Here is a 27,647-nt window from a genome sequence, read left to right as displayed (position 1 = left end):
ATCAATTGTCTCTTGTCTTCCAGCTTTATTTCCTAAAAATGTATCTTTCACTTAAACCCCAGTACTTTCCATGAATTATATCTTTAGATGTTCAGTATCTTGCATCATCAGTGAGTCAGCTGTTGCTGCAAAGCCATTTGCTGATGTCTTGGGTTCCTCAGAAGGTCAGTTTTCTGTGGACTTGGTGAATGTGACTTTAATGTTACCTGTCAACTTTTACACATTTTAACTCAGCCTGCGAAGCTACAAGCTATTTACTAAAAATCTTACATAAGCCATGGTTAATGGTTTCTTGCTGGGTGAAATACTGCTTGAATACATTGCATTAAAATTAGAACATCCCTAGGACAGTCAGGATTCACTCAAAGGTTTCTGCTACTTCACAGTCCACCAACTTTTTCTAGCACATTACTAAATATATTCAGTGCCTTTGGATTTCTGTGTATCCTTTGGACATACTAGGTATTGTTGCTCTTGCAGTCTTCTGACCAGTTTCTACTAACCGCAAGCCTTTGCTGTATAGTTAATTTTTGTAGCAGCTTTTGTGATGCTTTTTGGTTGAAGTTTTTTCAAGTACCAAGAGAAGATATCAGTTGCTTGACTCTAATCTTGTTTCATAGGTCTGAAGGATTAAAATAGACATCTTTTACAGAAGTTTGGGTTTTGTATTTGTTTTTTTTTCCTTGGTCTATCACATCCATGCAAAATTTTCATTAGTGCCTTACTGTTTCAATACAGGTCAATCACTTGTTGCATCTATAAAGTCTGTCTTTAGTCTGTCTGCCATTCACTTAACAACAGCTAAATCTTTAATGCTGTGTGACTGTAGTCTGTCTCATCTTTTCTTTTCTCTCTGTCATACCTGGATCAAGAAGGGAATGCTACTAAGAACTCTTCTGAATGACATTGTGCTTAATGTTACTGCTATGTAGAGTTGTTTTTCAAACTAGGGAGTCTTGTCTTTTTCACAGCTAGGATTTGCTGCCATCTAAATAGGTCTAAGCATCTTGGTACTTTGGACTTAACTGATGATGTACTGCCATGGGGAAAGGTATAGCAGTGCTCCTTAACTCAGTATTTGCAGGTGATGTTTTGTTCCTTAGACACTGATGCTTCTTCTGGCTACAGGAAAGAAAATACAGGAGAGGAAATTGTTATGCTGCCTGTAGTACACTATTTGCTGTGACCTTTTCTTTTCCCCCTTATTTAAAGGTGGGAGGGATTTAGGTGTTTTGTTTTTTTTTCCCCCCAGATCAAACCAGTTCTTGAAAATCAGCTTTGATTTGTGGTGTTACAACGGGTGAGACAAACTTGCTCATAACAGTACGCACTCTGGTGATCCCAGTGCTTTGTTTTTGTGGCAGATTTGACGACGAGTTAGTTCTCTTCCTTTTCTGTTTAAACATGAAGTCTTAAAAATTGAAGTGGTACAGTGAGCAGAATGATAGTAGACCTCCTTCTCTCTGTTACCTAGAGTTGTGGGAAGCCAATATCTTCCTCAGAAACTCAATTGAAAAAGGACTGTTTTTCTTGCTTCAGAGATCGTATAGAGTTCCTCAGTGATCTAATAACATGGTTCAGCCATGTGAAACAGGAAAAAAACAAGTTATCTTTCTGTTCCATGTCTGCTGTTTTATTATTGATACAGTTACCAGTGCTTGGTAGGTCATGCTTCCCTTTTTCAGAGCTAGTTGTTTTGAACCATACAGCTTTTTAAGGAGTTCTAGTTCTTAACAGGGAGATAAACAAAACATGTGGCACATGCTATGATTTTAATAGTCTGTCATGATAGAGCATACATGTAGGATCAAATTGCTGAAGGAATTTTATTTAAAAAGCAGGGGAGGCATATGGTAGAGCCAGGTGGAAGAGATTATATATTCAGTAGATGTGCAAAATAGCTGCAAATCCCATGTCCAAATGCAGTCCAGACTTCCATTATTTCTCTATTAAATCCAGAAGTTGGAGTTTCTGTTGATGAACTTGACAAGGCATCTGGTATTCTCTCCAAACCTTTGTGGAGTGCTGCTCTAAGCTTCATGTGGTCTGTGGCCTTCATTATACAAACCATAAGCTTGTGCTTTCAGAGGAGTGTTTTCCCCTGTCTTCTCTACTGTTTTTTCATTGTTTTTTTGTTTCTAGTTTCACTTCTTGGCCATCTGCAAGCATGGTGGAGTGTTCCATTCAGAGCTCCAAGCCTACATAGTCACAAGCAAAACTTTAGAAAATAAATACTTTGGGCAAGGAAAAAAAAAAAAATCTGTCTTCTGTGTAGTTTTTTAGTTGTTTTAGAGAGAAAAGAACTAAAAGAACTGTTGTGGTCCTGACAAAACACAGTGATTGTAACTTATTTCGCTACATATAATGCTTACTACTGTGCTGTTATTGTTCAGTCTTTTACATTTTTCACTAAACTCTTAGTCTGTACACTGTAAATTAATGTTGAACCATCTATCTAACTGCGTAGTAATATTTTATGTGTTTGTGTATATATATGTACCCAAGGGAGCTATGACAGGCTGCTTGTGATACTGATAACTTCATATTTCTGGATTCTTGCATTTAAAGTGTAAAATAATTTATAGCATTAATCTACCTTGTAGAATTGAATATTAAAACTGAATTGAAATTCATGTTATCAGATATAGTAATTCAAACCTCAGATTGTACGTTTTGAGAAAGGAAGGGTAGTTTGTGAAGTTGAAACTAAATCCATGAAAACAGTTTTGCTAAGAATATCTTGTGGTATTAGCAAACCAAGTATGTCTTGCCTCAGTAACAGTGATGTCTTACTGCCACAGCAAAACAATGTATCAGAAAAAGCTTTGGTGAACTTAACCATGTGTTTTATTTCCATTCCTCTTGCCCTTCCCTTTTACTTTCCTCTGTTCTGCTTTATTCACTTCTTGTACCGAGTAGTGGGTATTAACACTTGGTCTGTTCCCTAGAAAAGGAACATTGGTCAGGAGTTCATGGGACGTCGTGCAGGGAAATGGCACTGTTGTCCAGGCCTCTGCTCACAGTTTGACCCAGTTTTTAAGGAGTAATTAACTTGTTCTAAGGAATGAACATCAGGGTGAAGCTGGCAAGCTGGGGGGGGGAGCTGTTTGCTTGTGCCAAGTCAGAGAGAAGAATGTGTGCATACCATGAAGTTGGTGACATTGTTAGTTCTGAGTAGTTATACGAAAAGCTCATAGAGAATTTTTAGATAAAAGATTTCTAATAATGAACCATCATGATGTGATCAAAGATTTCTAATTACTACGTATTCAGAATTATGTGATTCTACCCTATTTTATGGGAATTACCTCTCTGCTTTACATAAAAATTGTATCATAAATATGATAGCCCAGTAAGTTCTCAAAGTTCAAGCAATTAAGCATTCTAGGTTACAGTACTCCTCCTTAGATTTTGCCTGGCAATAAATGTTAGAAAACATCTCCAACACTAGAATATTTGGAATAATATTAAAATTTAATTTAGTAATAAAATTAAAAGTTAATAGTATTAAAATATTAAATTGCAGATTTTATCTCGGTAACAATTTTGTCAGTGATGTGTGTCTGTGGTACATCTTCTCCCTGAGTCTCTGTTGACTGAATGTAAAGCACATCAGAAAGAAAAGTCAAAGCACTCTGGATCAGTGGGGCATGTCCTGGTTTGATGTACCGTGAGATCGTAGAACAATACCATTTGGAGAGTTGTGGTTGCCCTAAGGCTTTTTTTAGTTTTTAATTCAAAATGCTGTTCTTTTGGTTGTTTGGCTCTTCTTTTAATTTTATGCATGAAGATCTGAATTCTTGTAAATTCTAACTAACGGGTATGATCACATTGTGTTTTGCAGGGCTAGCTGCACAAATAGGCCAACTTCTGATTTTTATTTTTTAAGTTAGAGGCCATTGTATAAAACTAAAAGGTTTTCCTGCTATATCAAGAAGTATAAAATGGTTCTAAAGTGCTGAAAATATCCAACAGACAAACAAAAGTGTATTCTATGGAACAACTGAGTTTAGAAGGAGCAGGGAACTGGCACAGAAACATAAAGTGTTGGCATCCTCAGTGGAAAATTAGCTCTGAACAAAGCAGATGTGGTTCTTGTATATTATGAAGTTACTATGGGTCTTGGGGAAACACAACAGTCTCCTCAGCAGCCACTTGTCAGTCACATTCCAGCCGTGGAAGTGGAATGAAGAGATGTGCTGCTAGAGGTGCCTACACCTGAAATACCTTCTCACAACTCACCTGTTAAGAGTTTCCTTCTGTGACTCTTGAAATGAAGGGTGTTGTCTTCCAGGTGGAGATCCTTTTAACATTGGTCTGTGCTGAACAAAGTAGCACTCCGAGCATTTTTCATTTCACTGACTGCAGGAGACGTAACAAATTCAAAGCAATGCTCAGAAGAATTAAAAAAAAAAAAAATACATAGAAATGGGGGCGAAAATTATGGTCCTTGTTGAGATTGCTTTCCCTGTCCTTCTGCTCCTTGTTGGGAGGGGCTGGCTCCTATTTTGTCTGTTTGAAGGATGTTGGAAGTAACTCAAGATTGGCTTTTCTGTGTCCATTCTCCTCCTTAATAGTATTTTGCTACCTTTCTCACTGTGAAGTTTGGAAACCCATTCCTGTAGGTCCTCTGAGTTTCACTGTGATTTGTCTGCAGTTGAGTCTAAGATGATGGTTAGATCTGTCTCCAAGTTGAGTGGCGTTTCTGGTGAGGCATAACAACAGGGAACCCTGAGGGGGACTTCTTCCACAGAGCATGAGTTTCAGGAGACTGTGTGTGTGTAATGGCAGAATGTTTTGGTGTTCACTGTATAAATGTGAGTTTAAAGTAACACCAATTTGTGATTCTTACATTGACCCACATTTAGAAAGTCAAGAGAGAGAGATACTATGGTGTGACTGAAAACGTTCAATGGGTGCTTTTTTCCTTCTAGGAATTTGAATTAGCCAAGTCAGATGAGACCTCAATAAAAAAAATTAACTGAACTTTTAATTCTGAACAAGCTTCTTCCCCTGAGCACCTCCACCCCCAGATGTCTTGATCTTTGAGAGTTCCTCTTCATGATTAAACTGACAGGTGATGAAACTCTGTAAGTTTATGATGTCTGGCTGAATGTTTCATAGGAGTGGTAAAATGGATGTTTGCATTTTGGCAGGCTAGGTAAATGCATTTCCAAAGCTTACCATCACAAGAATGCAGCAAATCAGTTGGACTGAGAAAATGCTTGCCATGTTTCAAGCCATATTTAGAAACTGTTAAGAGGAAAAGCTTCAGAGCCTTCTTCACATTCTTCCACCATCTCCCCCTGAGTATCTGACTTAATAAGGATTTTGTAGTTTGGTTAGAAATTGGTCTCTTGAATGGGAAGGAAATGTCAGAGTTGCACATCCTGGGGTGTTGCTTCAGGGCGATGTTCCATCATTGTGGACAAACAAACCCCTTTGCTCTCTGCCTGCAGAATATCAACACTGGGACGTTTTGGTGGGAAAAGTCACAAAGTGTAATGCAAACAGTATTATTTTCTACTACCTAGTCTTGTAAAATTAGACCCAATTCATGAGCAGAAACAATTTTCCATGGCAGAATGCAAGTGTGGTTAAGTATAGCCTATTCTTCAGTTTGTGGTAGGTATAATGCTACAGCTGTTTATTTGAGGGTAGAGTACCCATGATTTCTGTCATGTTATCTCACTAGGATGTGAAACATTTGATGCAGTCACATAGATTGTTCTATTGTATCAGCAAATCATAGCGCATTTGAAGTATAATGAAATTTATTGCATATGTACTCTTTTAAATAGTTAAATTTTTTAGCCCTTGTATATCAGATAGACTTTTCAAATATTCATCCAGTATTTTATATACACAGTGCTGCTATGTGTGTTTAAATATGTGTGTATTGTATAGCTCTAATTTATGTTATTAAATTCTAAGATTAAATCTAATAAATATTATAAATAAAACTTTTCATTTCAAAATTTTAACTGTAAATAAATATAGAAAGGTGCTATTTATAAGGAGTAGCTTTTTGTTGCTCCTTCTGAGTGAATTCTAAGTCACTCCTGCTTGCTCTAAGAATGACAGTATAAGCTGTAGAGGTTTTGGATTTTTTTTTTTCTCCTTTTGAAAAACTAAAGAAGAGTGAAATAGATTCACTTCTACCTTATATCGTTTAAAATAAACAGTCAAATACTTTGAATCGAGGATTTGTTATTCTGGGTGGTGGACAAATCAGAAGATACCTCATAATGTATTTAATTTTGTTTATGTATTTGTAAAAGGAGTTAATAAGATGCAAACATTTAGAGGGACAAAGCAATTCCATGGTACCATTTCTTTTCAGGGTGAAGTTGTACCTAGGAACCTAAGACCATTTCCTCACCCCCAGACCATTGCTTTAAGTTAAATTGTCAGCTATACGTGGGACAGCTCTGATTGCTTCATATGCATTTACTTAAGGTGCATGTTTGTTTTCAGGTTCACCAAAAATCTGTCACCTGACAAGATCAACCTGAGCACATTAAAGGGGGAAGGCCAGCTGACCAATTTAGAACTGGATCAAGAGGTGCTTCAGAACATGCTGGATCTTCCAACATGGCTTGCTATAAACAAGGTCTTTTGCAATAAGGCATCCATTAGGGTGAGTATTTTGTTGTGCTGGAATGGTAATTAGCCAAATCTTTCTTTTTTTCCTTCTGTCTGTGTAAACTTTCAAGCAACTTTGTATTAATAGAAAATTGTGATGTATGCTTGATAAAATTTTAGACAAAAATAAAGATGTTACCAGCAATAATTCCTTACTAATTTCCATTTCTCATGTGGTGACATGAAATACGTATGGAAACAATGAAAATAAGGGGTTTTTTTTAATTTTTTCTTTTTCTTTCTGAGTAGAATTTATTCCTGCATGTTCTGAAATAAGGGTAGAGATAAAAGCTTGTATTTGCCCATGGTAATTAGTCTACTACAATTATTTATTATTCTCTTATTTAAGTGTTATTTCTTCTTTTTACCCCTCTCTTTCTATTGCTTTCCCTCTTGTTCATTTTGTATTTCCAAAAATATCTTTCCGAGGGATTCTGGTCTCTGTGGGAAATGTGGAAACACTCTAAATCTGGTAGATGTTGCTTTTTTGGTCCTTGTGGCTGCTAAGAATTGAAGCAATGTCTATCATCTGTCCTAGATTATACTAGGATGAGAGTAAGAAATGAAGCTATGGCTTGTTTTTGACAGAAGTTATGATCTGGTCAAACTTTGGCACCGCTTCAGTCAGTCTTTTGGGTTTTTTCTTTTTTTTTTTCTTCCTTCTTTCTTTCCCCCTAGTGGGATTGTCCTGATTTTCTGAATGCAGTGAACTTGATGCTTTGTTGCAGGCATCCAATTACTTGTAGGCCAACACAGCAAACATGGGGTTTCTTTCCTTTTAAAGGAAAGAATGTGGAAGGCAGTGTTGCTTTTTCTGATGCTTGACAACTCAGTATTAAAAAGACAGCTTCTATTTTGTTCTTGTGTTTTCTTCTCATTGATAAGTAGGTTTTGAAGTTCTGTTTTTAACACCTAAAATAAACATATGTGTTTGCATGAATTTACAGTATTTTCAGATAAACTTGATGTTTTGAAAGTAATATTATTCTGACTTCAGGAGTTACAAACATAATTTGTATACATAAAACACATTCTAAACAATTGCTTTATTTTACTATATTTTTAATATTTACTTTGCTTGAAAGTAATGTTTTTCCCTTGCAGATACCATGGACAAAATTGAAAACACATCCCATCTCTTTGGTGAGTTCTGAGATCAACTCCTAAATATACTCTGTGCAGCAGAATTTATCTCAAATATTTATATGGTTCTCTTGACTCTAGAAATAACTGAAACATTAATGAACCTTTACTGAGTGTCCTCAGGGTAGCGGCAGATCAAGACAAAATGCCTTAATGTTTTTGTTGGTAGGTTTGTTTTCTTAATCTGTGGCTTTGGGCATCATCACTATAATGTTTGACTGTTAGCTAACTTCTGTCAAGTTCTTCAGTCATTACATCTTAATTTGGGTTCACCTGAAGGGTGGTTACTTGTCCAACTAACCCTTTTACAAGTTCCTGCCTGTCTTTTGGAGCTATCTTTTCTAAGAACACCTATTTTCTGTTCCACATCTGTACGCTACCCAGTGATCTCAGTTATAGCAGGTTTGATACACATAACATTTAAAGGGTTTCTGTAACAGCCTAGGATTCAGCCAGGATATAAATAGGATGTAAAATGTGGAAATAGGACTCAATGACAATTAGAAATAATGCTAATTCTTGCATTTGTTAAATTTTTTTCTTTATTTTTAAGTATACTAAGATATGTGGTAGCACCAGAAGTAATTTGCTTGATGACAGCTAAACTTTCTTAATTGTATTTACTTAGGAATGAATATTCCTTTAACTGTCATGCTTCCCAGTCTTGCAGTGAATTCCTGAATGTGCTTGTAATTCCTTAGTTCTGAATCAAACTTGGGAAAGACATGTTGTTTAAAATACTTGATGCATTTGCTAGCGACCCAGTTGTAATGTACTGATGTCTATACCACTTCTTCGTGACACACAGAGCTTGAAGTGTGGTAATGCTGAGGTGGGATGATTCAACCTCTTGACTGTAAGATGCAACTGCCAAATTAGGAAATGAGTTTAAGCTGTGCTATTCTTAAAGATTACATACTTTGACCTATGGTAGCAAGGCCTGATTGTTTGCTTTGCTCCTATTGAACTTACATTAGCGATCTTTGAGGCTAAGATAACTTCCAATGTCACCTTTTTTACATAAAGCTTTCCTTGAACAAGTGCATTAAATTGATAACAAAAGTTCAATCTTCAATAGTAGACTGTACAACAGGGTTTCTGACTTCTAAAGGAAGGTGAATTCAATGGTCTAAATGTCCAACTTCAGCCCTTTATTACCTCACTGAACTTCCACTATTTTTGGTGGGGATATTTTTACTACTGAGAATTCGATTAAATTAGAGTAGCATCCTCTGTTTGCATAGCTTAGGAGGTAACTAGAACCCACTTGCCTACCCCAAGGTACTTTCACTGAGCTGAGTTGCCCTTTGTGAAAATCCATCTGTTAACATATTATCTTTGCTCGTACTAAATTATCTTTGCTCATAATCAATTTCTGTTTCTATATGATAAACAATATAATTTTGAGGAGTGCTTTGGGGATGCAAGGACGCTATGCAGCAGTTTTTCCTCTATCAAAGTACAGTAGTTGCCAGTGAGAAAAGAATAGACAGATACCTACATCCAGCTGTTCTTCGTTAACTCCTATTTATATTACACAAACTCTTTAAATCACTGCCCTACTGTTCTTTGCACTAGTCATGTAGTGAAGGAAATTGTTCCAAACATCTTAATTTAAGAAACCTTAAAACAGTGGTCAAACATCCAAAAATGTTAGGATCACAAGGAGAAATCTTGGCTTCCCCCTACCCCCCACCATCCTCAAACGAAGGCATCAGTTTTTTCTTGTTTTTTCCTCTGTTGTTGTTTTGCAAGGCAAGTTATGCATTGAGACAGCTGAGAAAATAATTTAAAAATGTTCAAATTTACTGTTAACAGCTAACACTTCCCTTTAAGCATCAAAATATAGTGAAATACAAATAAATACAGAGTGGAGAGTTTATGAATTTCTAGATAGTAGTCAGGGCATTTCACAGGTAAGAGTAGCACAGAAGAATGTTTGTGGAGCAAGTGGATTATGAAGACAGGCACAATTAACACAAGTCCAGTAGGCAGGGCAGGTCGAATCATGAAAACTCTAAAATTGAGGACAAAGCTTTTTAGTGTGGTTTGTCTGACCTAAGAGAGGGTAAACAGAGGAATTCAGAAGGGGTGGTATAAAGTCAGAACTAGACAGGGAAGTAATATTAACCGTTGTGTTTTGAATGAGCTTCCGATGGTCCGAGATTTCAGAACTAAAAGCCTTAAATTAAGAGTCTTCCCAGGGTGTTTGATAAATTTAGGTCACAAACATTGTAATGTAAGTTAGGAGATTCTTGGATTTATTCAGTTGCTGGGAATAAGGGTTTTTCATTTGTGTTTTTCCCATTCTGTTCACCCCCCTGTTAGTATGCATTATAAATAATGTGTGTTGTAGGTCTGCTATTTAAATATAGCCTTCAGTTAAAACAGGATTTAGGTGTCTCATTCCCTTAATTCCCAGCTTCTTTTGTAAGGGTCCCACCTTGAGTACAAAGAATGCAATAATAGCATATAATTTCACTATAATATGATGTGTTGCAAATTATACTAGAATGTATCTTTTTAGAAATCACTTGTTTTACTAGATCTACTGAAGGTTCATATACACACACAGAGTGTGTACACACTCATATGTGTATATATTTAGATTTTATTTTAAAGATGCAGCACAAAGTTTCATCTACTTACTGTCATGAATATTAGTGGACTAGTTTCAAATATTTTCCATTAAAATTTTCTGAACTTACTGAACCATTTAGAAAACTCAGGTGGTATTAAGTATTTCACTGAAAGAACAACCAATAGGAAGAAAACCCAGATGAGTACACACTAAATCATGCCCTTTTCGAAATGCAGTTTTTGAAAATGTGTGTGATGGATAAATAATACTTGGGGATCAAGAATTCTGTAATCCAATATTTGACTGGGAAAATCTGTAAGAATTCACAAAATTTGAAAATTTATATGAAAAAATTTTAAAAAAAAAGATAATCCTGATAGATTACAAAAGCTTATGGGAAAATTGACATGGTAAGAAATGTTTCATGTATATTTCAGAAAAAGTTCTCAAGTGATTTTTTTTGTTTGTTTTTTTTTGTTCTTCATGTCATCTATTTACTTTGTTACCTCTTATGTCTCAAGTGTTTTGTTTTGTTTTGTTTTTCAAGTCCTTGGATAAAGTTGTAATGGAAATGAGCACATGTGAAGAGCCACGTGCCCCTAATGGACCCTCTCCTATTGCAACTGCATCTGGACAGAGGTCAGTGATGATTCTTACATATAATTGATCCAAAAAAATTTAAATTACTTGTTTTGAATTACTATAAAACAGTTAGATCCCCTGTAAATTTCCAGAAATATATAGGGTTGCAGCTTGCCGTTTCCATCTCTGCAAAATTTTATTTTATTACTTGTGGGTGGAGTTACATATGTATAGTGATAATGGAACTATCCAGACCCAAGCCTGGAAAGAACATCTGAACTGTGTATGGAGCTTCCTAGGCATGTTTCATATGGGTGCAACTACTGCGTCAAGAATTTATGAAGTTTAATGGATACTAAGTTTTTTGAAAATTAAAGATATCTTGCCTTCAACTTATTTGGAAAATATATATAATGGGGTGGGTTTTTAAAAATTTTTATTCTTCCTTAGTTTGGTCTAAAAAACAGTATTAAAAGCTATTTATTAGTGTGGTGTTTTAAAGTCCTATTTCCTTTATTGTATCAGCCAAATCTTACTGAAAGATTTCATGCACGTTATATAAGCCAAAAGTCAAGTAATTTGGTGGGACAATATGATTTCCACAGCTGCCACCCCCCCAGTCATTTCTTTTTTATGGACCCAAAATGTTTTTCAGTGGGCATAGGGACCCTTATACAGAGAAATTAATTTGATGATGCAGTTGCTTTTCTTATTTTAACTTCTGCATAATATGTAGAAGTAATCCATGGGCCTCTATGTCTCCTAGGGTACAGCTTGAAAATCATTGCGTAGTTTTAAAACAAGCAGAAAAAAACAACCCAAAGGCACAATATTTTAGATTTTAAAAGAATATTTAAAATACAATTTTCCATTCACTCATCTAAAACATTCAGAATGCATAAGATGTTTATTAAAAAATGAATTGCAATTGCTTTATCTTTTTTAACACTGGAATGCGTGTTGATTTGGTGTAGAAATGTAACCACCATTTAGGATGTCTTTCTTTTTATAGAATTAGACAAAGCAAATGCTTTATAGCATTCTGTATATATGAAAGATACTAGTTTTAATGGGCGGAATAACTTAGCTTATAGAGATAAATACTAAACAGATGGGAATTGTCAAATAATTCATTTCAGAATCACACAGAATCACTAAGGTTGGAAAAGACCTGTAAGATCATCAAGTCCAACCAAAAAAAAAACCCCACAAAAAAAAAACACACCAAAACCCACCCACAAACCACACCACAACCCACACCAAAACAACCCACCCACACCACACAGCACCATGCCCATCAAGCCACATCCCACAATGCCATATCCACACGCTCCTTGAATACCTCCAGGGAGGGTGACTCCACTACCTCCCTGGGCAGCCTGTTCCAGTGTCTCACCACTCTCTCAGTAAAGAAATTTTTCCTAATGTCCAGCCTAAACCTCCCCTGGCACAACTTGAGGCCATTTCCTCTTATCCTGTCACTAGTCACTTGGGAGAAGAGACCAACACCCACCTCTCTGCAACCCCCTTTCAGGTAGTTGTAGAGAGCGATAAGGTCTCCCCTCAGCCTCCTCTTCTCCAGGCTAAACAACCCCAGCTCCCTCAACTGCTCCTCATAAGACTTGTGTTCGAGACCCCTCACCAGCTTCGTCGCCCTTCTCTGGACACGCTCTAGCACCTCAGTGTCCTTCTTGTAATGAGGGGCCCAAAACTGAACACAGTATTCGAGGTGTGGCCTCACCAGTGCCGAGTACAGAGGGATGATCACCTCCCTGCTCCTGCTGGCCACACTATTTCTGATACAGGCCAGGATGCCGTTGGCCTTCTTGGCCACCTGGGCACACTGCTGGCTCATCTTCAGCCGGCTGTCAACCAACACCCCCAGGTCCTTTTCTGTGGGGGAGCTTTCCAGCCACCTGTCCCCAAGCCTGTAGTGTTGCATGGGGTTGTTGTGGCCAAAGTGTAGAACCCGGCACTTGGCCTTATTGAACTTCATCCAGTTGGCCTCGACCCATCGATCCAGCCTGTCCAGATCCCTCTGCAGAGCCTTCCTACCCTCAAGCAGATCAACACTCCCACCCAACTTGGTGTCACCTGCAAACTTGCTGAGGGAGCACTCGATCCCCTCATCCAGATCATCGATAAAGATATTAAACAAGACCGGCCCCAAAACTGAGCCCTGGGGGACTCCGCTTGTGACCGGCCACCAACTGGATTTCACTCCATTCACCACAACTCTCTGGGCTCGGCCATCCAGCCAGTTTTTTACCCAGCAAAGAGTGTACCTGTCTAAGCCACGATTCGCCAGCTTCTCCAGGAGAATACTGTGGGAGTCAGTGTCGAAGGCTTTACTGAAGTCCAGGTAGACAACATCCACAGCCTCCCCCTCATCCACTAGGCGGGTCACCTGGTCATAGAAGGAGATCAGGTTGGTCAAGCAGGACCTGCCTTTCATGAACCCGTGCTGGCTGGGCCTGATCCCTTGGTTGTCCTGCACGTGCCCTGTGAGCGCCCTCAAGATGAGCCTCTCCATAATCTTCCCCAGCACCGAGGTCAGGCTGATAGGCCTGTAGTTCCCCCGATCATCCTTCCGCCCCTTCTTGTAGATGGGTGTCACATTGGTAATCCGGGACCTCCCCTGTTAACCAGGACTGTTGATAAATGATGGAGAGCAGCTTGGCAAGCTCCTCCGCCAGCTCCCTCAGCACCCTTGGGTGGATGCCATCGGGCCCCATAGACTTGTGAGTGTCCAGGTGGCATAGCAGGTCGTTAACTGCTTCCTCGTGGATCATGGGGAGCCTATTTTGCTCTCCCTCCTTGTCTTCCAGCTCAGGGAGCTGGATTCCGTGAGGATACCTGGTGTGGCTATTAAAGACTGAGGCAAAGAAGGCATTAAGTACCTCAGCCTTTTCCTCATCCTTGGTGACAATGTTCCCCGCCGCACCCAGTAAAGGATGGAGATTCTCCTTGGCTCTCTTTTTGTTGTTAATGTATTTATAGAAACATTTTTTGTTGTCCCTCACGACCGTGGCCAGGTTGAGCTCATTTGACATGAATTACTCCTTATGTATAAATAAAGAAGAGCAAGATTTCTACATAATGCTGTAGACTGTTATTCTTAAGTATAATACGTATTTTATTCTTTATACATTTTTATATATGTATAAAATATTTATAATGGAAATATTGCATTAATTGTTACACTTCATGGGGATTGATCTGGGTCCAAATGATGTTCTTTAATGACTATTTTGAGACTAGGATCATAGGGTGGAAATTATTGTAAACTAGATCAAGTATATTTAACAAAAATTCATAACTGGAGAATGCTGTAGGAACTTATTTTATGGTTTGTTTCATGTTGTATTTCAGCTGTTTAATTTTGTGCCCTTTCATTAGGAGTGTATTTAATATGTTGGCATTTCACTTTTTAGTGAATATGGCTTTGCTGAAAAAGTGGTAGAAGGCATTTCAGTTTCTGTGAACTCCATTATAATAAGGATTGGTGCAAAAGCCTTTAATGCTTCATTTGAACTTTCCCAGCTGAGAATATATAGTGTAAATGCAAACTGGGAACATGCTGACCTCAGATTTACCAGAATACAAGAAGCTCAACGTGGAGAGGTAAATACTATCTTTTGCTAACTTTTTTTCCTTGTTTTTATGGTAAAGGAGGAGGAAGTTGAATTGCAACCTTATATAGTCTAGGAAACATGCCGTTACTGGGAATGGAGATATCCTGTGCATAGTAGTTTCAGCGGTCCTCTAGGAATACAGGGATGTAAAAATGGTGGATGTGAGTCAGATCAAATGTCATGTCTCTGGCAGTGGTTGAAGTGGATTCTTAGGGAAGAGCGAAGACCAGGGCAAGCATATGTACTGTTCCCCTCTTACGTTCTCCAAGCTTGTGACCATTTTAAAATGCAAACTAGACCAGACTTGAAGAGTACTGAAAGAAAAAAGAATGGTATATTAAATGTGGAAGGATAAGGCATTGTGCTGTTTTTATTATTTTTTTTAAAGCTTTAATGGCTGATGTATTTGCTTGTGAGGGTTTGCCTAGTAAGGATTTTTTTTTTCTTTAAGCAATTTTAACTGAATTTTAATAAAGTTCCTATGCAAGAATTAAATATTTCTCGTGGAATAACTAAATCATACCTATAGAAAAAAGTAATGGCAGTAAAGTGCATACTTTTCTACTGTTCGGGAGAACTTAACATGGAAGTCCTAGATTGGTGTAAACCATTCTTTTGCTTTCTCCCATGTAACCAAAGTAAAATGTATACTGAGTGCAAGGTTGATTCTAAATATTGTGTGTTGTATTGAGAAAGACTTATTTAGCATGCATTTGGCCTTGGTTAAATAGGTGTTTCAAAGTTTGCATGTGTTTGCCCATTTAGAGACAATTATTCCAGAACAAACAGTTTAGTCAGAGTTAAGGAGTCTGGTAGTTGCTTTTTATATAGGGAAGGCAACCCCAAGAGATTATTAGTTAAAAATACCAAAAAAAAAAAAAGTTAAAAAATATTTTTCTAACAGTTTCTTTCCTGCAGCTTATCTGTATGCTGCTGCTCATGTGTTAATGAAGTCTAAAGAGGAAGAATTGAAGTTTGACTAGATGGAATTTTGTATTGCCATATTTTTTTATTTTGTCCTTTTTAGGAAGAATTTGATTCTGAACAGTCACCCTATACACAACAGAGCTTTCCTCAGGGAGTGTTTCTTTTAGTGTAATGAATTCTGGAAACACAAATTCCTAGAAACTGTAGTGAATTATTTGTTAGCAGTAAATTGCATGAAAAGGTGAAAAAAACAAAACCGACACTGTACTATAAAAATAATATGTGCTAAACTACATTTTAAGGGAGTAAGCTTTTAGCTTTGCACTGTAGCTACACTCTTAATGTAATAAGCAGCCTCCTTAGAATTTTTTTAGAACCTTCCATTCACATTGCATCTCCTGGATGAGGAGGGTAGGTACTCTGCTTTTCTGCAAATAGTATTTTTCAGGCTACTTTGCATTGTGCCTTTCCATCTTGTTCACTTCATTGTGTGTGCCTCCTTCCCAAACACATTGTGTATGTTTTACTTAAGTCTCTGCTTATATTCGCAGGACATAGGCTGTACAGTTTTCAAATTGACGAGAATGACAGCTGAAAAATAAGGCACATACCAAACAAATTCATCCCTCTTCCACTTTCCCCATGGCTGATCTTTTTTTTTCTTCAGAGAGTAATGTAGGAAGGAGTTTTAAGGCAACTAGAATTAACTTTTTTCCTCTTGATGTCCTGTTCATTTGATCTTCTCCATGATGTTGCTGCTGGACAATCACTCATTTTTCCCATATTTGATTTTCAATATCCAGCTGTACTTGCTGCTTTTGTATCATTATTCTAACATTTGCTTGCTGTGTCTTCTAGAAATCCATGTAATGGATTCAAAGCTTGTCGGGTCTATATGGCATACAATCTGCTCAATGTTTAGTGTTCTCTTTTAACCGAAATAAAACATTCTTCTCCCATCCTGTAGTTTTGCTTCCCTGCCCCCTCTTTTCCTATATACTAGGATTTAGCATTTTGAAACTAAACTACACAATCTTCTTTTTTCCCTCTACCAAAAGCAACCTAGTACGCAATAATTGTGACCTTTATTTTCTTCGGAATATTTTAAATGCTGCTTGTTACCTCTGCCTGCTTGGAACTAGCTTAACATTTCTGTGACATTCTGGAGGTAGAGAGAAGGATCAGGGCTTTACTTTCTGACACCTGTAAGTGGAATAACAAGTAACTTGCGTTTGTTCTGTTCTTAAGGCACCGCATGAAGGATACATGTGAGAGTGTGTGTGTATATATATGGGGTGTGTGTGTATATATGTGCAGATATATACCTACACATGTTTAGGCGCAAGTAAACTGTCATATTGCATGAAGGTGTTTTTCTCTTTTTTTCTCTCTTTAAAGGTTTTGACTTTTAAAGAAATCAACTGGCAGATGATCAGAATAGAAGCAGATGCAATCCAGAGTTCTAAGCATGAAATCATGAGTGCTCCAGTTCGACTGATTACTAACCAATCAAAAATTAGGGTCACACTTAAAAGAAGGGTAAACTTGAAAAGTTTGAAATCATTTATTTTATGAATTAATTTTTAACTCATGCTCTTAATGCATACATGCACATAATAAAGGCTTTAAATTTAGGCCATATAAAATGTGAATTCCCTGAAATAAATTTTTTATAACATGATTGGTAAGACTGTAGAGTTTACAAGAAATATTGCAGGCAGAATTTGAAGAGGAAGATCTTGCATAGGTCCTACTAATGAAATCGTTTGATCTGCAGTGCTTTGTTTATTATGATTCATATTGTCTTGCCTCTCTAGATTCAGGCAATATTTACATTACTTACATTTAGAGAAATGCATCAGTTTAATAACTAATACATATCAAACAAATAAAAAGTGAGGCATAAATATACTATATCTTAGGTACGTTTTAGTTAATGAGAAGAATACAATTTAAAATAAAAAATGTTATTTATATGGAAGAAATTTGCTTTTTGGGAAGTGTAGTATTGCATTCAACTTTTATTTTCTCCTTACATTTGATACAAGAAATATAAGTATTTAATGGACCCATTTGACCTGTTTAAATTTTTATTCTACAGTTAAAGGATTGTAATGTAGTGGCATCAAAACTGGTTCTGATTCTGGATGATTTGCTATGGGTTTTGACTGATTCCCAGTTGAAAGCCATGGTGCAATATGCCAAATCTCTCAGTGAAGCCATAGAGAAATCAACAGAACAGAGAAAAAGGTTGGCTACTGAAACAGCACAGGTATGATAATTGATTGTCTCACTGTATCATTATCAGGTGTTCTAAAATACAACACAGTGTGGTTAGTTGTGTTAATTTATTTTAGAGAATGTTCAGTTACTCATTTCATTCAGCTTTATATCTTAACTTACACTGGGAATGAATCACAGTAGTATAGGATAGACTTTATTTTACAAGATTTTGTGTATTGATGTTAATTGCAGGAAAGAAAGAAGTTGTATTTCTTTATCCATGTGCGGAGTATTTAGACTTCTGTATTTACTTAACAGTTGATTAACTGTTTAGTAAATTTTATCTCCAAATATTTTCTGGTTATGAATTTAAAAAAGAAATAATTAAGACACACTAAGGTAACCTTAATGTGTGGATAGATACACTTACTATAATGATTTAAAGTGCTTGTCCAGTTTGTTTTCAGCTCTCTTGTTGGAATATATAGTGAAAAACATTTTTATTTTTAACATATTTCTGCGGGTATAGATGTGATATTGATGCTGCATGTAAGATAGTCTTATGTAAATCTTGGTCTTCTTTCAGCACATACAGCAGGCTAGACCAGCTGGGCTTTGTGAGTGTTGGGGGGAAGGACCTCTTCTTGTTTGTGAAGCAGCAGCACAAATACACTGATAAAAGATAGTCCTATAAAGATAAAACAGAATTTATTACTAAAACTGATTGAGTAAAGTCATTGTATAGAATCTCTTACAATAAAGATAGCATACTGTAATGGAGAGTTCAGTTCTTTTGGTGGTCCTGATGATTTACGATGTGATTTGATGGTTTAGCTACAGCAATCTAATGGTTAGCTGTTACTGAGCAGCGAGGTCTGGATTCTTCAATTCCCTGTACTTGCATCTCACCAAGTCCCTGGTACTGGCACTGGCTCATGTTTGACCTTATTGTGATGAAATGTGGGGAATTAAACTAGCAGAAATGAGCCCCACAAAAAATTGATAGTTTTCTGCTGGTTTAGTTCCCTGAACAGCTTGCAACAAAAGTTAGAAAAATACCAGTGCTGCAAGTGACAGGGGTGTAAAGTGTGGGGAAGAGGAGAATGAGAGATGCACTGGCATTACCTCTTTGTGATACCTAGCTATTAGCTCAACTTAGCTTTATTCTAGAACAGCACACTTAAATCTCAGTAATGATCCAAAGTGAATGCATGTGGTGCAGGTTTTTCATTATTTCAAAGGCCTGTTTTAAGTAAGTAAAAGGATACTTATGCTTGAAAGGAAGGATAAACTTTATAAATTGATATGACTAAATATTTTTTCAGAGCACTGCCCCTGCACCCAGCTCTCAGCAGGTGAAAGCGCACCAGACAACAGCAGCACCTGATCAAAACGATGCAATAGTAAAATTGTTTAATGATTTTGATGTTAAGGAAACTTCTCATCACTTAGTAATTTCCCATTTGGACCTACATATATGTGATGATATCCATTCTAAAGAAAAAGGTAACTTTGTTTTTAATGTAAAATGCCTGTGAACCATAATCATCTTTAGAAGACATTTTAAGGAATACAATAATATTAATCAAGAGTCTTTATTTTAGAGGAATATTCAGAATTGTCTTCAGTGTCTGTAGACACATTTAAAATTAGCTAGATGCCTCTATCAGCACATTTCATTATTAAATGTAATTATTTTAGAATAAATGCAATAAAAACTGCTAAGGGTGCTACTAGCTTCAGTGCTTTTCCTGTCTTCTAGAAACTGATTCTTTCCAGTCTGATTGTTACTGCTGTTTTTTCTTTTATTTTATAAGTTAACTGGGTTATGAAGAACGCAGTGGCAACATTACCGTAGCTTGAAAGGGTCACTATGCAATCTGCTTCTGTAATACTCTTATAAAATACAGACTAATAAAGAGCAGTCCTCTTTGTGTTACTAATTCAGATAATTTGGTGTGTTCTGCAGCACATAGAAAGAATGGAACAAGTGTTCTGTGGCCTTATAATTTTGTGTGTAATACTTTTTTTTAAATGAAAGGCTATAGCATATAGTCATATTTAGAATCAGAAAAAAAGACAAATGACACTTCTTTCATGCCTTTTGAAAGTGATCAGAAGAGAATGACATATCAGTGTATATCCAAGGAGCTAGCTAGTCACTGAAAAATTTACAGAGGTATACAAGGTCTGCTGGGGAAAAGAGTATGAAAAATTTAGGTTTTAGCGAATGTATTTCCTTGATTAAGGAAGACACTTGCAGAGCACCAGAGCAGAAGATTCACTAGCTAGAGATGTATTTCCTTACATGCAGTGTATCTACTACAGTTGGGATTTATCATTCTTGGTGAGATCTCTTTATTGGTCCTTTATTTTTGGCCATGAAGTTTAAATTTAGCAGTGGAAAAATCAGAACAGAGGAATCTCAGAAGACCTCTTCACTCCAATAGTATTTGTCAAATAAAATAAAACAAATTATATTTACAATAATCTTGAAAGTAAATGTTGACTTTGAATGACTGATAGTAATTTCAGTGTGAAAAGGTTTGTTTCAGAAAAATTGCAGTAATACATGTTCGAAGAGTTGTCTTTACTTTTTAATAGCATTTAAAACAATACGCAGTTTGTTAGTAGTGACTGAGTACAGAACACAGAGTTCTACAAGCTGGTCTCTAGAAACCAGTGAAGACTACCTGAATGAAAATTTTGAGGGAAGATAATGAGGTTGTAAGGAGAGCCAGTAAAGGGAAGGAAGAAGTAGTTGTTAGGTGTTTAAAGGAATGCAGCAACATGAGAACTAACATGCTAAATAAAATGTCTGCAGAGCTGAGCATTGTTTTATTTTATAGACTCAAATAGACGCGTTACAGGAGGGGCCATGCAGCTTTCCTTCAGCTATTTAACAGTGGACTATTATCCATTTCACAAAGCAGGTATGGAAGTGAGCATTTTGTGAATTACCTGTGAATAACACAATTATCTCTCTTGCTTGAATACTGAAAACTTTGTTAGTATGTGTATATGTATACAGCTTGGATAATAATGTTCTAAGCATTTGAAATCCACACTTTTTTATTTCCTTCTATATGCAAAAACAAACAACAAAAGCAACAAGCTGGGAACTAATTTAATTTCTGTGAATGAGCTATTTTAAGCCAAATGCTTTTCCTTTTCACTGTTCTGTTTGGTCAACAAAACAGTGTTTATACATTTCTGACATGAAAAGAATTGTGTGTTGACAGAGGAAGGCAGTATGGCAGATTGAAAATTCACTAATTGGATATTTGCAAGAGCCAATCTGCTAGACTTTTTTCATTTTATGTCCATTTCCAAGCAGTGCTTTGTTTTTTGTTTTATTTTGCTAAACAAGAATCCCAGTGTGTAGAGGTTAATTTTATAGCCTTTTGTTAAGGAATTGTTATTAAACAGATGTTAGCAATTTCCAAAGCAGCATTTCTTACAAATAATTTCTAATAAATATGTTTTTTCAGAAATCTAAAAAATCTAGAAGAGACAAAATAAGTTTGCTGTTGAATTTGAGATCAAAGGCAATCCAGTACAATGGAGGGGCTTTTAGTGGGTGGGGGGCGGTTGGTTGTGCTTTGTTTTGCTTTTTACTAACATAGACCAGTCATTTTGGAGTGATTATCCACATACATTAAAGATGTGAATTAGCTGTAGCTTGCCTCATGGCCTTCTTGTCACTCATGGTTGCAGGTGGAATCCTGTAATGTCAATCTATTTCATTCATAAGTAGCAAGTATAGTTTTTGCACCTTAACAAATGTAATTTAGCATAGGTCAAATAAACATACACAGCCACAGAGGACAAGATGCTTAAGAAAAACAGTATTCTTTCTTTGCTATCTATGGGCCTAATATGGTTTGAAATTTGTGATATTGGTTCCTGTCCTATAAAAGTGGGACCTTAAGTTACAGAGGTTTAATACAAAATTGTCTTGTAACCCAGCTATGTTTTTCATTTACTGTCACTTCTGATTCCTGCTATGTCTAAGTGAGGGTCTGATCTATCTATGATTTCTGTGAACCCCCCTCAGAGAAAATGTAGAGAACCAGGGAAATAAATAGATTGTTTCTTTTGGAAGGGTTCTTAGACAGATTGAACCATGCACTGTAGGCTCTTGGGTGAGCATGTTAGAAGCTCACTGAGAATGCTTTTAGGTAATGGCTACATGGGACATAACTCCCACTACCTGAAACCAGAGATGGAAAAGATCATCTGCAGAGCAAAGGTGGTGCCTCTAAAGGTAGTGTTCTCCTGCAGTCTTAAATGGTGTTCTGTAGAAGTGTGTTTAAGTAACAGAAATTTAGGTCTTGCTAATAAGCTATGACAAAAAACTGGTGGTGGTGCTTGATCTAATAGGGTGTATGTGTGTGGGGGGGAAGGAACATGCCAGAAAGTTTCTTTAAGAGGTCATCATCTTCTCACCACTTTAGAAGAGTGTGGCAATTCTATGGACAAACTATTGTCACAGAGGGGAGAGTCCCTTTATTCAAAGGAGCACATATTAATCTTGAAAGTTCAAAGGGAGTTCTCTAGCCATGTAGGTACCTTGCCTCTATATACTGCTGTATCGGGCTATCACCTGATATGCAGAGCATTCGTACCCTCAAGTCAAGGCTCTGCAATATTGCATACTGAAGGACAACACCATATTAATACTCTGTAACAGTGGGCAAGGAGGAAACAGCTATATACTTCTCTGACTGTTAGCAGACTGTTTTCTGGTTTTGTACCTCTCTGACCTATGGAATATTAGCAATAGCTCTTTTGGCATAGTATTCTTGGAAATTACAATTAATCCTTCAGGAAAAAGCTCTCAACAATTAATTATTTTGCAGATTGGGTTCTTCTGGGGATATTTTTTTGTTTGTTTGTTTTTGTAGCGGACCCCACCCAGAAAGACTCCAAAGGGAGGCTGAGGTATAATTGCTGTAGGGTAAATTTCTAATCCATTGAAAATCAAGCCTTCCAACAATAGTCTGTCATAGTACTTAAGAAAAATTAAGCAGGTGGTGTGTCCGTTGACTGTGATAATCCTAACATAAGCCAGACTTATTGGATGTTGTAAACCTGTCTGTACAGCAATCAGTCACTTTACTAGTCCTCCCAGACCTGCTCTCACAGAAGCTTTTATCCAGATCCATAATCTGTGCAGCTGATGTGTGGTTGCTGGGTGATGATCAGAGGAAGCTGCTCCTTTGCCATCGTGCAGGACGTTTTGCAGCACAGGTAATTCTTGATCAAGCTGATATATTGAGACAATGTGAGAAATTGGAAAGCATTTTTTTCCTGGGCAACCAGCAATAAATTCAGATGGTAGCAACATCAGTGCCAGCTCCACTAAAATATTGTTTTCTTGTTACAATCTGGCCTACTCTTCACTTTTTACAGATAAATGTGGCAATGACATCTCCGTATGTAGAGCTGTAAAATAGTTGAGGTTGGAAGGCATGTCTGGAGATTGTCTAGTCCAACCCCTCTGATTAAAGTGGTGTTAATTAAAATTAGCTTTGCAGGATTGTGTCCAGTTAGGTTTTGAATAGCTCCAGGGGTGGAGACTCTACAGCCTCCTTGGGCAGCCTAGCCCAGTTTTTAACCACCCTCACAGTAGAAAAGCTTTTTTTTTTTAATGTTTAAGTGGAATTTCTTGTATTCACTTTGTGCTTATTACCTGTTGTCCTGTTACCGGGCACTGCTGAGAAGGATCTGGCTCCCTCATCTTTAATCCCCCCCATCAGTCATTTATACACATTGATAAGATCCCTCTGAGCCTTCTCTTCTCCAGGCTAAATGATCCCAGCTATCTCAGCCTTTCCTTGAAAGGTGTTCCAGTCCCCTAAGTATCTTTGTGACCATCTGCTGGACTTGCTCCAGTAAGCCCATGGCCGCCTTGTACTGGGGAGCCCAGAACTGGACCCAGTACTCAAGATGTAGTCTCACCAGGGTTGAGCAAAGGGCATGGATCACCTCCCTTGACCTGCTGGCAATGCTTTTCCTAAGCAGCCCAAGGCGCTGTTGGCTTTCTTTGCATCAAGGACACATTGCTGGTTCATACTGAACTTACTGTCTCAGGTTTTGGGTTTTTTTTTTCTGCAAAGCTGCTTCCCAGCTGGTCAGCCTCTAGCTTGTACTCTAGATGCTGGACTTGGATTTCCCCTTTGAAGTTCATGAGATTACTGTTGGGTCACCTTTTCTAGCTTTTTGAGGTCCCTCTGAATAGTAGCACGACCACCTGGTGTCAACCATTCCTCCTAGTTTTGTACCATCTGTAAAGCTGTTCAGGGTGTACTCTGTCCCATCGTGCAGGTTATTAATGAAGATATATTGGCCCCAGTATTGTCCATGGGCGTCTACCACAGATGATTGCCTCCAGCTGGACTTCATGCTGCTGATCCCAACCCTTGAAGACTAACAGTTTAGCCAGTTTCCAGTTCACCTCACTGTGTACTTACCTCATTGGTACTTCATCATTTTGTCAGTGAGCATGTTACAGACAGTGTTGAAAGCCTTGCTAAAGTTGAGGTAAACAACATCCACTGCTCTCCCTACATCTATCAAGCCAGTCATCTCACAGTAGAAAGCTGTAAAATTCATCAGGCATGATTTCTCCATCATAAATCCATGCACGTGTACTACCAATCACCTTCCTGTCCTTAATGTATTTTGAAATGGTTTCCAGGATTATTTGCTCTGTTGCCCTCTGTTATCTTCTGCCATTACCTTCTTTGAGGCGAGGCTGACTGGCCTGTTGTTTTCATTCTCGTTCTTGAAGATAGCAATGACATTCACTTTCTTCCAGTCCTCAGGAACCTTTTCTGATCACTATTCAATGATATCCTTTCAAAGGTAATTCAGAGTGGCCTCCCCATGACATTGGCCAGCTCTCAGCACTTGTTTGCATCTCATCAGGATCCCATGGACTGGTGTATGTCTGATCTGTTCAGATGTTTCACAAGTTAATGCTCCTCTGCTGAGGGGAAGGTTTCCTTGCTTCAGACTTTCCCAAAGGTCTCAAGAACCTGGAATTCTGAAGGGAACTGTTACCAGTGAAGACTGAGCCAAAGAAGGCATTGAATACCTCAGCCTGCTCCATGTCATTTGCCACCACATCCCCTGTCTGATTCAGCAGCAAGCCTAAGCTTGCCCTACTCTTCCTTTTGCTGGTGATACACCTTTAGAAGCCTTTCTTCTTGTCCTTAATGCTCCTCATTAGATTCAACTCCAGATAGGCTTTGGCATTCCTAACACCATCCTCCATATTCTTTTTGGGTGATCTAATGCTGTTTCCACATCTTGTACACTTCCTTTTTTTCTTCAAATTTAGTCAGGAGCTCCTGGTTCATCCACACAGGCCTCCTTCCACATTTGCTGGATTTTCTGCTTTTCAGGGTGGACCGTTCTTTGGCTTGGAGGTGATTCTTGAACATCAACCAGCTCTCCTGGACCCTTCTTCCAGCCAGGGTCATATCCCACGAGATTCTTTCAAGCAGGCCAAAGGCTGCTCTCCTGAAGTCCTGGGTTGTCATTCAGCCTTTTGGCTTGTTCCTTCACCTTGGAATCCTGAACTCCACTATGTCATGTCACTGCAGCCAAGGCTGCCCCTGACCTTCACATCCCTCACCAGTTCTTTTTTTTTTTTTTGTAATAATTGGGTCCAGCTGAGCATGTGCTCTCTTTAGCTGCTTGATTACCTGTGTTAGGAAGTGATCATTGATGCACTTTCAGAAACTGCATGGATTGCTTGTGTCTTGCTGTGTTGTCCCTCCAGTAGATACTGGGGTGGCTAAAGTTCCTAATGAGGACCAGGGTCTGTGAACATGATACTTCTTCCAGTTGTCTGGAGGGCCTCATCATCTTCCTAATCAGATGGTCTGTAGCAGACATTCACCACAACATTATCCATGTTGGTCTGCCCTCTAATCAGGACCTGTAAGCACTCAGCTGGCTGATCATCCATCCCAAGGCAGAGCTCCATGTGTTCCCACTGATCTGCCTGAAGGGGCAACTCACCCTCCTTGCCTTCTTGGCCTGTGCTTCCCAAAGAGCCTGTATCCATCCTTCCCAGCATTTCAGTTGTGTGTGCTATCTCGCTATGTCTCTGTGATCCCAGTGAGATCATAGACCTGCAACTGCACGCAGATCTCTAATTCCTCCTGCTCCCACATGTTCCTCATGCTGCATGTGTTAGTGTGCAAGCACTTCAGAGAGGCACCTGCTGATACTGGGTGTATGAGAGCTCTCCCTATAATGCTGCTGCCCTGTAGGTACTTCAGAGTTTATGCTTGGGGTAATCCCCATTCAGCCCTGTTTTGGATAATCCTAGCTTCATGGACTTGAATTTAATGTATTTTTGCCCTCTTGCTTTCTTTCTGTTTTTTTTTTTCCTGTTCCTTTGTCTTCTTCCTTAGCTAGAAAGATGTGAATAATCATCAAAGGGCTGTGAGGCAGAAGGGTGGGGAAAAATGTCGTCTCTTGTGATAGGCCCCTCACTTAAAGTTTCTTCCATGCTGAAATCTTTGCATTTAGACTTGAAATCACATTTTTTTCCTAAAGCATTTTCCTATTTTAATAGCAACCATATCTACTCACCCCCAGTGTAAGTATTCAAAACCTCATTAAGTCCCTCTCTACAGTTACCTGAAAGGAGGTTGCAGAGAGGTGGGTGTTGGTCTCTTCTCCCAAGTGATTAGCGACAGGACAAGAGGAAATGGCCTCAAGTTGCGCCAGGGGGGAGGTTTAGGCTGGATATTAGGACAAATTTCTTTACTGAGAGAGTGGTGAGGCTCTGGAATAAGCTGCCCAGCGAAGTGGGAAGTCACCCTCACTGGAGGTGTTCAAGGAACATGTGGACGTGGCATTGTGGGACATGGTTTAGTGGGCATGGTGGTGTTGGGTTGATGGTTGGACTTGATGATCTTACAGGTCTTTTCCAACCATAGTCATTCTGTGAGTCTGTGAAAGTAAGTTTTCACATGCTGGTATTTAAAAAGTGATGTACCGCTTGATTAGAAGTTATTTGTATTGCATCCTCATTATTGAACAGGTTAGTAGACTTTACAGGGACTGTTTGAAGAGATCTCAATTTCTTTCAGAGGTTTAAATGCTTGACCAACAGAAACATGTTAGGAATAAAAGAATTTCCACTGGGCTTGATTTTTAAGGCTGTGTGTGCTGCAGCACTGATTGAACTTACCTTCTTGTTTGTGTGCCATAAGGGTGCTAGAAAGCCAAGACAAAAAGAATACATTTCTGGAAATAGACCAGGAACAACTTAGGACTTATTTCTGGCAGGAAAGATAAGCTTGGGAATAGTGAGCATAAGAACATTGTTCTGTTACTTGCTCTCACTTTTTTTTTTCAATGAAACATTTTTTTGCATGTTCGCACATAGGACATTAATGTGTCATCAAATTTCTCTGAACTGGAAATATTCAATGATGTTTTGAGCATTAGTTAGTGGTGTTAAAAGGCAGGTGGCAATATTATATTGTTTTCTGAGTGATTTTGTAAAGCAGTGAGACTTGGTTTTATGTAATATATAACTTTTTAATGTCTGTTTATAACTTTTGTTGTTCTATAATTACAGCGTGCAATGAGATATATTTTGAAGAAGAATTGTGAAATAATGGAAACTTGTTATCCAGATAGAAGCAAGCTTTCAAATGAATCATAATTTCCCCCATTCCTCTTATTTGCAGGAGACAGCTGCAATCACTGGATGCATTATAGTGATGCTACTAAAACCAGAAGTGGATGGGCCAAAGAATTATTAAATGAATTCAAAAGCAATGTTGAATTGCTTAAGCAGGCTGTGAAGGACCAGGTCATAGATTCTCCTCCCAGGTCACCACCTGCTGTATCTCCTCAGAACCTACAAACAGGTACTT

The 27,647-nt window shown here is 38.0% G+C and overlaps 1 protein-coding gene across 1 annotated transcript in view; it reads left to right on the top strand.

Annotated features, from left to right (window-relative positions):
- The first annotated feature begins 5,557 nt into the window (after nt 1-5,557).
- BLTP3B (bridge-like lipid transfer protein family member 3B) overlaps nt 5,558-27,647 on the top strand; it is a 44,385-nt gene continuing 22,295 nt past the window's right edge. The window contains exons 1-10 of the mRNA XM_059816165.1: nt 5,558-5,625; nt 6,478-6,640; nt 7,750-7,788; nt 10,917-11,008; nt 14,386-14,575; nt 16,912-17,052; nt 17,615-17,785; nt 19,062-19,242; nt 20,586-20,669; nt 27,459-27,641. Of these exons, the coding sequence (XP_059672148.1) occupies nt 5,558-5,625; nt 6,478-6,640; nt 7,750-7,788; nt 10,917-11,008; nt 14,386-14,575; nt 16,912-17,052; nt 17,615-17,785; nt 19,062-19,242; nt 20,586-20,669; nt 27,459-27,641 (1,312 nt within the window). The remainder of the gene's footprint in view (nt 5,626-6,477; nt 6,641-7,749; nt 7,789-10,916; nt 11,009-14,385; nt 14,576-16,911; nt 17,053-17,614; nt 17,786-19,061; nt 19,243-20,585; nt 20,670-27,458; nt 27,642-27,647) is intronic.

Source organism: Gavia stellata, chromosome 4 (genome assembly GCF_030936135.1).
Source record: "Gavia stellata isolate bGavSte3 chromosome 4, bGavSte3.hap2, whole genome shotgun sequence".
Lineage (NCBI taxonomy): Eukaryota > Metazoa > Chordata > Aves > Gaviiformes > Gaviidae > Gavia > Gavia stellata.
The sequence above is the reverse complement of the archived record's forward strand: the minus strand, read 5'-3'. Positions and strand labels throughout refer to the sequence as shown.